This window comes from Solanum lycopersicum, chromosome 11 (genome assembly GCF_036512215.1).
Source record: "Solanum lycopersicum chromosome 11, SLM_r2.1".
Classification (NCBI taxonomy): domain Eukaryota; kingdom Viridiplantae; phylum Streptophyta; class Magnoliopsida; order Solanales; family Solanaceae; genus Solanum; species Solanum lycopersicum.
Genome location: NC_090810.1, coordinates 3947686 through 3961844, shown reverse-complemented (window position 1 = coordinate 3961844; position 14159 = coordinate 3947686). Strand labels below are relative to the sequence as shown.

Sequence of the window (14159 nt, the reverse complement as noted above, 5' to 3'; positions counted from 1 at the left end):
TTTAAATTTATATTTGTTACTTTTAATTTTTTTCAAAAAATTATTTTTGACTTCTTTTATTATAATTATTTGAGTTTGTTATTCTTATTTTGTTTTTTTCTTTCATTCCTTAGTTTAAAGAAAAAAAATTTAAACTAATTTTTTGTGTGTATTGTAATTTAATTTTGTATTCGAAGAAAAAATTTGATCATCTACAATAAGTTTTTCAAGAATATTAGTGAAACATAAATAAATTTGATTATCAAAATAATAATTATAAATTAGTCATTGAAACAAAAAAAATCAAAAAAAATATGTTTGACGAGGATTAAATTTAATCATATGAAATTATATTTTTTAGAAAAAAAATTATTATTTTTTTCATTTCCGTTAGAGGAAAAAGGTATATGTGAGCCATTTGTTTACAAGTATGGCCATATATGAGCCATTTTTATAACGAGGGGTATATCAACTCTAAATGACAAAGTTAAGGGGTATATCAGACCCTTTTCCCTTGAATATACGTATTAGTTATGTAAATTTATAAATACAATTCAAATACTATTTTCAACGCCCAATTATATGGTCATAGGTTAGCCACCAACAATGATGGTTAGCTAGCCAGCTTTATCCCAACCAATATACGTAAATTTATTTAAATTGAAGTGAATGTTATGATACTTGAATATTCGATTGAAATTCAATATATATTTACATTTGTATGTAAATGTGTACGAAAATGTGCAAATTTTAATCATGTCATCCAAAGGAACAACAAATCTCAATTAATGGTTTAAACTCAAGTTACATAAATGTTATAGTTCAAAATCGTTGATACTTAGTGTTTAAGAAAAAGGAAGATTATGATTGGAACATGTCCAACGGAGCTGACTGGCGAATTTATAGTATTGCTGAAGAATTAAAGTTGCGCTAAAATTAGACTATTTATGTTAACTAGGATTATATTTCGTTTAGAATTATATTATGATTTAGGATTATAGAACAATACATATTATTACTACTATAATTATAAATGATCTAATCCAAGTTGTAAATTATACTACTATAATTATAAATGATCCAATCCTAGTTGTAAATCATAATATAATTTTAGACGAAATATAATTCTAATTAACATAATAGTCTAATTCTAGCACGACTCTAATTTTCTTTTGTTTTTTTAGAAAAGGTTGGAATCAAGAAGTTAAGAATCTTTTTAAAAAAACACTGTAGCAATCTTATTATTTTTTTAAAAAAAAATATGTCACGACCCAAAAATAGGTGTGATGGCACTCGTCTTATCCCACCAAGACAAGTCAGCATAAAACCAAATATCTAACAAAGTGCGGAAGTAAATGACAATCCAACTACTATTCCTATTATGAAACCAAGTCATATTAATTCAATCCCCAAAATCAGGTTGTCACGTGCACAAGTCTCTAATGTAAATATTAGAATTGAAATAAAATAGGAGTCTAACATGAAGTTGTTTTTCAAGTAAAAACAAAGTCATAAACTGGAGTAGGAAAGTTCGTTGAGATGACAAGCAGCTACCTCACAATCCTCCACAAGATGCCTCGGAAACGAAAAGAATGACAGGTATCACGAAGATCCAGGCTCGTATCCTACAAAAATTTGTAGAAGCAAGGGGTAAGTACCAAACCACGCGGTATCCAACAAGCAAACCTCTAAACACAAGTTAAGTGAACAAAATACGGGTACTCCTTACACCCTATCTAAACCTCCACGCTACAGCCTAACAGTTTACAGTTTACCAAACACATAACTCAATAATCACGCTCTATCAGTTTACACATTCTCAATAACAACTCAATATTCCACAGTCACAAGCTTCACAGAGAAACAATCACAAGATCAGCAAAACACGTGTTTAATTTTTTTTTCTACAATTACTCATAAATAAATTAACTCAAGTTATACGAATAATTTAAATTTTCCAAAAATAACCTCACGGGTCATTACAAAATAGTTCAAAAACATATATATTTAAAAAAATTTAATAAAAATAATTAAGGGCATCTTATTAATTTTTTTTAAAATAAGTTTAAAATAAAATTGTATTTTAATAAAATTTAATTTAAAAATATTTAAATTAGTCAAGTGACTTTCTACGTAAAATATCATAGTTGAGTGACTTTCTTAATAAAATACTTATAATTAAATGACTTTTGAGTTATAAAATAAAGTTGAGTGACTTTTCAAGTAAACTACTCTAAGTTGAGTGACTTTCTAAGTGAACTATAATGAAAATTGAGTGACCATTTGAGATATTAACTTAAAAAGATTTTTTCATATATCACCTCTTTCTTTTATGAAAGAGATATTTCATAGCTATTTTGAAGAAGTGCGGTGAACTTGAATGACTATTTAGGTAATTAATTCTATAATAACTGGTATTCTAATTAAAAATAGAAGTATAATTTATTATTGTGATCAAAATGCTATTGATTCTATTCTTACTAGGGAATTTGGCCGCGCTTCGCGCGGTCTTTAAAATAAATATTAAAGGATTACTTTTTTTAATTAATTCTATAGCTCTCTTTATTTTCAAACGTAATATTATCACTTTATTTTTTTTACTTATATCTTAATTATGAATATCGTTTTTAGATGACGATTGAAATGAAACTTAACAAATTTAACATCTATAATCTATTAAATGAGGGATAGTACATTATTAATCAATATGTCAAATGTCAATATATATTTTCTTAGTAATTTTTTTTGTTTGGACATGTAGTTAATATGTCACTTTCTACATTTTATTGGAATATCAATGATTTTGAATCTTTATATTACAACATATACTCCGATGTAATTTTTTTCTTGAGTACATAAGAATTATATTATAAATAACTGAAAAATACTAATAAAATACATCTACACATCTTGTTATCCTTTTTCATATTGATATGATAAAACTCATTTGAATATTTCATTTTTCAATCGTTTTTGTTCCTTTTTTCAAATATACTATTTAAATTTGTATGATTTTTGCATGAATCAGATCTATTGGTATTTTAGATTCTTTAGCTGCACCTATATCAAAGATAATTGTTATCATTTGTCAAATTTGTTTTTTAAGGATGTTATCCAAAATGTTACGCTATTAAATTTCAATATAAGCAACCTCGAATGAGAATATGTTTTTTCAAAAAAATTATTAACTCGTTTACTATATTTTAATCTATATCTTTTATATGAAATATAAAGATAAAAGATTCACATAAACTACGTAAAAATATTTGATAGATAATAAACATCTTCACATATTATGTGTATAGAATAATAAAATTTAAAAGTTAATTAAATTGAATACTCTGATAATATGTTTCATTTCAAATATTTCTTGCATTCTCAAATCAATGATTGCACCTCTTTCTATATAAAATTAATACATGAACACCCTAAGATATATATTCATTACTTAGTATATTAAAATAATTTAAAATTTTAATCATACTTTTGTGTTTATTTACTCAATTCATATGGAAAATTTTTATGTACAAAATTTTGTGTTTTATTTTTAAAAAATATATTAAAAATCAAATCAACTTACTTAGTCATTTGTATTCATCTTTTATTTTAAATTTTCAAAAGATACATACTTAATAAAAATAAATTAATTTATCAAATGCATGAATAAACTTTTTTGGCATATATGTTTGTCCTATTTTTAAATTTCATAAAATGTATATTAAATATTTATATTCACTATTTTATTTATTTTGATCTATATTTAATTATACTTCAAAAGAGTTACAAAATATGATTTTCATAGTATATCAAATACAAGTATTTAATATTACAAAATATTTGCATGGAACGCAATTAACATATAAGTAAACCAAAGCAAAAAGAGAACAATTTTGACTAAAAAATTTACAAAATCTTCAATTATGAGATCAATATTTTCTAAAAAATTTTGAACATAGGTGAGTTTTTATCATATTCTAGACAAAATTACAATAACTAATTTGTATCTAACAAAGGTACATATTTGTGACAATAAAAAGTTCATAAAACTTCAAACATAATAAAATTCATGAAAAAAAACATAATGCACACATCTTTTTATGACTTTAATCAAAAGAACATAGCGAAAAGAATAATATAAATTAATATAGAAATTTAAAACATTCGACAAACTAATCAACAACAAGAGTCTTCTTCACCGAGTCAAGCATAAGAATTTGATAATAATAATAATAATAATAATAATAATAATAATAATAGTAATAATAATAATAATAATAATATTAACAAAACACTACTTCAAATATGAAGTGAAAAGAATAGTCATGAGTAGAAATAATGAAAACTCAATCCAAAGAAATTAAATGAAACATCTTCCTTAACCTTAATCACAAGAAAATAAATGAAAAATAGAAATATAGATCGATGCACAGTTTTTTTGAACTTTTGTCCAACATCCTTTTTGACAGACTAATCAACATTTAAAAGTCTTCTTCATCGAGTTATGCTAAAAGATGAATGTGATCCTATAATAATAATAATATTTATAAATATTAACAATGAAATAAAAAAAATAATCTTGAGTTACATGGAGAGAACACACAACACATCTATCTTTCTTAGTTCCTTAGGACCTTAATCATAAGAAAATACATAAAAATAATAATGTATAATCAATGCACAATTTTTGTTACTCTTATCCGACATCCCTTTTGACAAACTAACATCCAAGAGCCTTCTTTGTTGAGTTATGCCACAAAATAAATTCGATCCTACAATAATATAAAGATTAACAATGAAATAAAAAAAAATCTTGATTTACATGGAGAGAACAAACAACACATTATGAATTTATAAAGGTAAAATTTGAGAATATATCATAAAGTGTCTTAAATATTGTAATTAAATACTTGGGGGTTATGAATATGAAAATTTAATATTAAAAGAGTTAATGATAGTATTAAAAGTAGAAATTTAATAGGTATAAGTTATAAATATGAAATTGTAAAAATAAGTAAAAGAGGAAAAGAATAAATATAAGAACGAATAAAGGAGATGAAAGAAATAATTTTATATTATATATAACTATAACTTTTATGGATTGAATAAGTAATAAATATTTTAACAAAATCATAATGTGTTTTTAAATTGAAATAACAATAAATGTTGCCATAAAGTCTAAAGATAGCAATTCAACAAATAATTTTTTATAACAATTTCAAATTTGAGGAGTGAGTAATTTTTAAAAAAAATTGATTTAAAATCTATTTAATTTGGGTAATTAATGTGATGTTAGTGGGCTGAGTTTTAAATGGGTTGGACTGCATTTTTTGGGCTATAACTGAGCAAGTAATTAGCTATAATATTTAGTGTGATGTTTTTACTCATTTATGTATTTGTTTTGAGATAAAAATAAAAAATAAATCAGAAAAAGATAAAAATAGATATTGGCAAATGCTGGCCATTGGAGGACGCCACATCAGCAGATCAAAATTCAGATTTATATATATATATATATAGATTTCGTTTGCTATTTGAGCCATTTGTAGTTTAGTTGTGAATTATTTTTAAAATTAATTTTTGTCTTTCTAAAAAATCAAGTTGGTTAAATACGAGTTGACCAAATAGAGAAAATAAAGATAAGAACACATAAAGTTATATCATCGAATAAGTCATTTGTTCTTTAAATTTTTTGGGGATGTATGCCTACTTGTAAATATGAAAGTTATTTACTCATTGCACTGGTTGATTTTACTAGAAGTTTGGTCCAATAATATTTGTCAACCATTTACCTGACTAAAGGCTGTAAACTTTTGGTTGTAGATTAATAAAAGTTAAATGATAAAGAAACGTATAGATGAAGAAAACTGTTTATCAGATTAAGGCTCAGTTTTAAGTGTTCGATTTCATTTAAAATATATTTTATACCATTTAAAAAGTGTAGCGCTTTACTGAGATTCTTTAATTAATTAGATTCCTATTCAATGTTGCTCTAGGAAATTTACATTTCGAGCTTCTATCAAAATCTGTAAATTTGTATTTTAGTTTTATCTATTCAATATCAATAAGTTCTGAATATTTTCTTGCATGTATCTTTTTAATTTGGATTCAAACATGTAAAAAATACTCAAAATCACATGTTGGGTCCGTTCACAGCACAATCCAACTGAGCCATCGAAATATCATTTTTATATAATTTAATATCAACATAACTCACGTTCAAATGGAGCCATCGAACAATCCAATGTATTATCAGCATAAGACATGAAGCAGAAGTAGTGGTGGTGTCCATTTACATAGTAAAATGCTATTGACCTTATCCTTAGTTGAAAATGACTTAGAAAATCATTGCCTTTTGAAATGAAATTTCAGGTCATCATAAATAAACAAAATCTTTGGTGTGAAAGTTAGTGTCCAAACTTTTCCTTTTTATCTCTTTCAAAAATTTATATTTATCTCTTTTAAAATTTAATTAATTAAGATTGACTCAAGAAAAATATAATCCGATAAAAAAAAACTATTCCCTATCAAGAAACTCAAATAAACATTCAATATGTGAGTGTAAATTATATTATATTGGTCTGAATCATATTAATCTTTTCTATATTGTTTCAATTTGATCAGGTTAATCTTATTATCCATGTTTGATTCCTAGCTTGTAGGGGTGGCTCAATGCCTTAAAAAATGTGGTATATGTCTTAGGGTCCCAAAATCGAATGCCCTAATTTTTTCGTAATAATAAAATTATTATAAGCCTTTTTTTAAAAAAAAAGAAGTTAATATATATATATATATATATATACACTATGTATTTTTAATTATTTGTTATTTTTTAAGTTTGTTTCAAAACAATAAAGAATGTTTTTTTGTATGGATCAATTTTTAAATTTAAATTTCACATAATATGTTTAAGATGACATGATTTAAAAATATTTTGGTATATATATCTTTTAAGACCATAAAAAATTAAAACTTTTTTTCATTAAAAAGAAACAAATAACTTAAATCTCAGATATAAAAAATTAATTAAATTTTATGCCTTCAATTTATTTTTGACTTTAGACCACTAATTAGCTTGAACAGTCATTGCTAACTTAGTACATGAAATTAAATTCATATTTATTTTTAGTCTATCTCAAAAATAATATATATTTTAAATATTAATATATATTTTAAATATTAATATTTAATTATAGAATGATAACACATCATCTCCCTATGTATACTAATCTATATATAGATTAATTGGAAAGAAGTAAAATAATAAATAAATAGATCCCTTGACAATGTCAGTAGATGCAGCACAAAACAAGGGTCTGGATTTGGATCTACTATTGTTTGGGCCGATAATAATGTTTTTTTTATGTATTTAAGAAGCAGTATTTTTTTTAATTTCATGTAATACCCTATACAATAATTAACAATATTTTAATTAATAATATAGTAAGAAGAAGAACAATGGCTAAAGCCCTACAATAAAACTCAAAAACAAGAGATAGCCAGGGTATAACACAAATAGAGCCACTCAAAGCAACTTATATCTTAAATTTCAAAGGTATTTACGTATTATTTCATAATATATCGTATCGTATCGTATTATCTTGTTAGATCGTATTATTCTACGTCATTACATAATGTCACACATTCATGATTTGAATGAAAGAATTTAACACTTACTTGAGAAATATCATAGACACAAAAAATAGAAAAAAACTCTACTCGATTTTTTTTATAGGTTTCTATCACGACATGCTTTAGGATTCTCCTTGACATTCCAATATTTTAATAAATGAGACCATAAAATTTAAAGACTCTACACATTTTTAAATTAAGATTATAAGTTTCAAAACCTTCTCTTTATATTTTAAATATTATATTTAATCAAACTAAAACACGTAAATAAAATACATTTTAAAAATAATAAAATAGACGATACATGTAAAAAAAGTCAGAGAATAAAAAGTCTAATCACCGGTATATAATACCAACATATCACATATGTCCATATATTTTTGTCATCTATTGTCTTTTTTCAACCAAAAATATCCAATTACCTTTTTCTTTTTCTCTAGATAGAAGTGACTTAAATTATTTTTACTAAAATTATATAAACTTAAAAAGGAAATTCTTTAAAAGAATTCAAAAAGATATAATTGTCTCCACTTTCTATTCCCTCCACTTCACCATTTTTCCATTTATATCTCAAAATTTTCTTCCTCCCACCACTTGCTAATAAGGAAGACGAAAACTTGAAAGTGAATCAATCGATAGTAAAATTGTGTTTTAAAGGTGAATCGAGGTAAGAAAATTTGATTATATACACATGATCACTATTGTTTTTTGTGTTATATGCCTGAATTGTTAAAAAATCAATTTTACTATCGCTATATATAATATTCTTTTACTAAAATTCTGAATTCGTCTTTTTATATGATAACAGGTGGTTAATAACTCGATGACAACTCCAAAGTCTCCCCTTCCTACACACAATTCTCCACCCTCCTCCCCTAACCACTCTCCTACTCATCCTCATCCTCGTCCTCGTCGCTCATGTCCTCCATGGAAAGGTGCAAAGCTAATCCCACTAGCTATATCGATAGCGATTGGCCTGATATTTCGTTTCGCGGTCCCAAAACCCAATAAAGTCACTACAAATGCATGGCAACTATTAGCCATTTTCCTTGCAACTATCTCAGGCCTTGTTTTAGGGCCATTGCCAGTAGGTGCATGGGCTTTTCTTTGTCTGACAGTTACTGTCGTCACAAAAACCTTATCATTTGCTGCGGCGTTTGCTGCGTTCACCAACGAAGTCATTTGGTTGATTGTTGTGTCGTTTTTTTTCTCAAGAGGGTTTATTAAAACTGGACTTGGTGATAGAATTGCTTTGTGTTTTGTGAGTTGGCTTGGGAAAAATACATTGGGCCTATCTTATGGGCTTGCATTAAGTGAAGCAGCAATTTCTCCAGCTATTCCAAGTACTACTGCAAGAGCTGGTGGCATTTTTTTGCCTATAATTAAATCATTGGCTGTTACTGCTGATAGTCACCCAAAAAATGATTCTTCTAGGAAGCTTGGAGCTTATCTTATTCAATCTCAATTGCAGGTTAGCATTCATTTTTTACGAGTTTAAATTATATATATCGTCAGTATAATGTTTGCCTTTTAACATGTTATAGCTGGTAATCTATCTTACTTTTAGTTTGTAGATGTCCTTGTATCACTACTAGAAATAAATTGTGCTATAGAAAAAATACATGAACATGATACTAGGTTGTTTAATTTATTCATTTACTATATATAGTTGTGATAACTACTGAATGGACTATCAACATGGGTTGTGGTGCACTGGTAAGAGTGTTTTATCATTAACTAGAGGTCTCGGGTTAGAGCCTTGGGCATGGAGAAAATTATGTTGGGAGTGTCTTCCCTGAATGGGCCCTGCAGAATGAGATCCAGATTTAGTTGAAGCTTCAATATGGATTTCGGACACCGGGTGAGAAACGAAAGAAAACTACATCAATGTTGTTAGCAATTTCTGTTTCCATAGCTTGAACCTGTGACCTCGATGATCCGAATTAAGTCGGAGCTCCAATGTATGTTCAAGACACCGGGTGGGAAACCAAAGAAAACTACATCAATGTTTTCACAGCTTGAACCTATGACCTCGTTGATCTAAATTAAGTCGGAGCTCTAATGTTGAGTTCCAGACACCGGTGGGAAACCAAAGAAAACTGCATCAAATGTTGTTAGCAATTTCTGTTTCAACAGCTTGAACCTGTGACCTCGTTGATCCGAATTTAGTCGGAGCTCCAATGTTGGGTTCCGGACATCGGGTGGGAAACCAAAGAAAACTACATCAATGTTGTTAGCAATTTCTGTTTCCACAGCTTGAACCTATGACCTCGTTGATTTGAATTAAGTCGAAGCTCCAATGTTGGGTTCCGGACACCGGGTGGGAAACCAAAGAAAACTGCATCAATGTTGTTAGCAATTTCTGTTTCCACAGCTTGAACCTGTGACCTCGTTGATCTGAATTTAGTCAGTGCTCCAATGTTGGGTTTCGGACACCGGGTGGAAAATCAATGAAAACTGCATCAATGTTGATAGCAATTTTTGTTTCCATAGCTTGAACCTGTGACCTCGTTGATCCGAATTAAATCGAGCTCCAATATGGGTTCCAGACACCGGGTGGGAAACCAAAGAAAACTACATCAATGTTGTTAGCAATTTCTGTTTCCACAGCTTGAACCTATGACCTCGTTGATTTGAATTAAGTCGAACCTCCAATGTTGGGTTCCGGACACCGGGTGGGAAGCCAAAGAAAACTGCAACAACGTTGTTAGCAATTTCTGTTTCCACAGCTTGAACCTGTGACATCGTTGATCTAAATTAAGTCGGAGCTCCAATGTTGGGTTCCGGACACTGGGTGGGAAACCAAAGAAAAGTGCATCAATGTTGTTAGAAATTTCTGTTTCAACAGCTTGAACCTGTGACCTCGTTGATCCGAATTAAGTCGGAGCTCCAATGTTGGGTTCCTGGACACTGGGTGGGAAACCAAAGAAAAGTGCATCTATGTTGTTAGCAATTTACGTTTCCACAGCTTGAACCTGTGACCTCGTTGATCACATGACAGCTAACTTGACTAATGCAAATTAATTTTGTGATGCATTTTACAGTGTTCTAGCAGTTCAAGTGCCCTGTTCCTAACAGCTGCTGCACAAAATCTGTTGTGTGTGAAATTAGCTGAGGGATTAGGTGTACAAGTATCAAGCAAATGGCTGACTTGGCTCAAGGCTTCGTGTATACCAGCAGTTATATCGCTTCTCGTTACTCCAGTCGTACTATACAAGGTTTTTCCTCCAGAAATGAAGGATACACCAGATGCTCCATTAATGGCTAGAAGGAGACTGCAACAGATGGGGCCAATGAAAAGCGATGAATGGGTGATGACGATTGTGATGCTTGTAACGGTTGGATTATGGATTGCAGGGTATGTTCAAAAAAATCCTGATATAAAACAATGTAGCAGGATTATTTGTTGGTTATCGTATTATTTGCTATTGTTACCGTTATGTTTTTCATTATTTGCTTTATCTGAGTCAAGAGTCTCTCAGAAACAGTCTTTTAGGGGTAAGGTAAGGTACGTGTACATAACACCGTCCCCGACCCCACTTGTAGGGTTATGCTGGATATGTTGTCATTGCTTTGGATGTGTTCGATATTTCTTTTGGTTGCGTACTGCTTCTCCCACGTTGGTTGAGAGAATGGACCGTTTCTTCTTATATGGTTTTGGATGATGTTTAATGAGCTAATGTTCGAGTTGGATACAAGTCGAGGGAGAGTGAATCGTCGAATAGGGAGAAGTGATATCACGGTAAACGCCTTTGGAAAACAAAGTCCATTTTCTTTACAAATAAGCTGCTTAATTCCTTGTTTGTCTAAATTTGGATCCCTATGTTATATCGACCACTCACTGGATGTTCAGTCTCGGGCATGTGGAGGGGGAAAGGGAGTGTTAAGTTTGTCCGACTTGCTTGGGACTGAGACATAATTGTTATTGTTATTGTTGATGCTATCTACCTTGTCTTGACTTTTGAACATATTGCTGATGTTTCATATTCCTGTTTCTATATGTCTATTTCGTTATATAGGCGATGCTTGATAATGTCAACAACTTCTATTTTAATTTTTGTACAGAGAGACTATTGGACTAGCAAGTGTTATCACAGCAATGCTGGGATTGACACTACTTTTGACATTTGGAATACTTGATTGGAATGATTGCTTGAGTGAAAAATCCGCTTGGGATACCTTAGCTTGGTTCGGGGTTTTAATAGGCATGGCATCACAGTTAACAACTCTGGGAGTTGTCGCCTGGATGTCAAGTGCTGTGGGTGACTTCCTCGAATCTCTTTCACTACATTGGTTCGGGTCGTTTTGTATCCTTCAAGCAGCATATTTCTTCATCCATTACTTGTTTGCTAGTCAAACTGGTCATGTTGCAGCATTGTATTCAGCATTCCTCGCAATGTGCTTAGCAGCAAAAGTTCCCGGTCTATTTGCTGCGTTGGCTTTGGGATACAACACAAATCTTTTTGGCGGGTTGACACATTACAGCAGTGGTCAAGCTGCTGTATACTACGGAGGTAACTTAATCGAATCATCTCTCTGTTATTTGACAGAATATTGTTCTAATTGATTTGAGAGAAAAGTACTGCTTATATGGATTAGATCGTATTATTTGTTGTTGTTACTCTTCTCTTCTTCATTGTTTTCAACCTGTCTTGCTCGGTACTTTAATTGCTTTACACGCCTATCTTTTATATGTTTTACTTGATCCGAGGTCTATCAGAAACAATCTCTCTACCTTCATGAGGTAAGAGTAAGGTTGTGTACACGCCACGCCCTCCCCAGACGTCACATGTGGGATTTATGTTGTTTGTTGTTGTCGTCAACATGCATGAGAATTTCGGGGCAAAATGATTGTGACATAAGCTTACAAATTTGTTAACGGTGCATCGTGAATGGTTTATGTATTGACTTTAATAGACATCAGAACAAGAACAGAACCGCGGAAAGGAACAACTACCTAAGGCTTAAAATGACAACGAATAAGCTGAACAATAAAAATTGTTTCTGTTTTCTCAATGTGTATGTCTGCAACTTCTCAAGTCGTTTTTTTCGTCCCACTAAAGGGAAAAATGCAGCAAGAGTGGTAGCAGTATTTCAACTTCTTTCTGGTTTATCCGTGTTCAATATTTTTCAACGACTTACTCCCTTTTCGTTTATTTGAGGAACTCGAACTGGTCTTATTTTCGATTTCTCTTCTTTGGCAGCTGGTTATGTGGAACTACGCGATGTTTTCAAATTGGGAATCATCATAGCTATCATGAATATTGTCATATGGGCAGTAGCTGGAGCTGGTTGGTGGAAGGTTCTTGGCCTTTACTAATACTGAAATAGGTAAGTGAATTCCATGGCTTCCTTCTTATCGAATATTCGTGTAAGAATGCAGCCCTGTGACTTGAAAACCTTCAGTTCGAGGACATAGTTTTCTGATAAAAGATCGAGCAATGCATGCATTAACAATCTATAATGATCTTAGTAAACAGACGGTAGCATATTAACAAATGGCATTATTGTTACGCCAACCACCAGGTCATGAGGCTTTCCCAGGAAATGTTTTCTATTTACATTCCCGTCTCTGATCAAATGATCTAAACCAGACAGGCTTAGGTAGCTTAAGTAGCTCTCTTGGATGCCAGTTTCCTCACCATCTTAGTCGAACTAGTCTAAAAAACTTTCACTTGAACTACGTTCCTAAGTTCTTCCCCAAGTCGAGGTAATAGTTTCTATGTTAGGTCTAACGAGATTTCTTTTGCTTAAGGCTACATGCACCTAACTTTTACGAAAGATTTTGATTCGTTAATCGTTTACATAAGAACATACTATTGATCTTTGCTATGTGTAACAGGAATTTGTGGTGCAATAACAATTCAGGACAGGGTGCATTTGTCCCAAAAAGCTCTACTTAAAGGTACTGATTCGTCACTAATTATATCGCGCTAAATTTTGTTGGTCGTGGAGCAAGGATTTTTAGTTTATGGGGTACCGGACCACAATTCTTTTCTCTTATTAGGTTCTGAATAGATTACTTTAATCAATTATATGAAAAAAATTTAACACGAATACAATCTTATAATGCAGTTTTTACTGTCAGTGTTGAATTTGGCCTCTTATTGCATCTCATTTCCATCGTTGGAAGGTAGCACCGAAGAAGGAAAAGAACGAGATGGTGGTTTTTGTTGTTCTCGCGAAGCAAAGATCATTCACCATTAGCTTCAATCTTTTTTAAGTACGGTTTTGATTTTGTGCAGTATGATAAGTCGGTAATCATAGTATGCACACCCCTATGTGACACAAATCAATCATTTTTTTTAAATCTCAAATAATATAATTTGTGTTTTCGTATACTTATTTTGTTGTTGATCATGATCAAATGACTAGCCTACTTTAAGATCAATCACGTTTTTTCATATTTTGCCATCAGACTCTTCAAAAATATCATTGCGTATGTAGCATACATCCTCTAAAAATAGCATTGTTGGAAGAATTCGACATAAATGCGACAATATTTTTAAAAAGACAGAACACTGTATTTATAAGTTAATTATATGACTATT

At 30.3% G+C, this 14159-nt stretch overlaps 1 protein-coding gene across 2 annotated transcripts; it reads left to right on the top strand.

The window, feature by feature from the left end:
* Window positions 1-7391: 7391 nt before the first annotated feature.
* On the top strand, window positions 7392-13949 carry LOC101263662 (dicarboxylate transporter 2.1, chloroplastic-like). Of its 2 annotated transcripts, none has more exons than XM_019210849.3 (7): window positions 7392-7531; window positions 8417-9079; window positions 10653-10966; window positions 11674-12122; window positions 12813-12939; window positions 13451-13513; window positions 13684-13949. In XM_019210849.3, exons 2-5 carry the CDS (start codon window positions 8432-8434, stop codon window positions 12926-12928), a joined length of 1527 nt encoding a protein of 508 aa, XP_019066394.1. In that variant the 5' UTR covers window positions 7392-7531; window positions 8417-8431; the 3' UTR covers window positions 12929-12939; window positions 13451-13513; window positions 13684-13949. The 2 variants fall into 2 exon arrangements, with proteins under 2 accessions (XP_019066394.1, XP_004250120.1); XM_004250072.5 differs by lacking the exon at window positions 7392-7531 and adding an exon at window positions 7983-8275.
* Window positions 13950-14159: the final 210 nt, after the last annotated feature.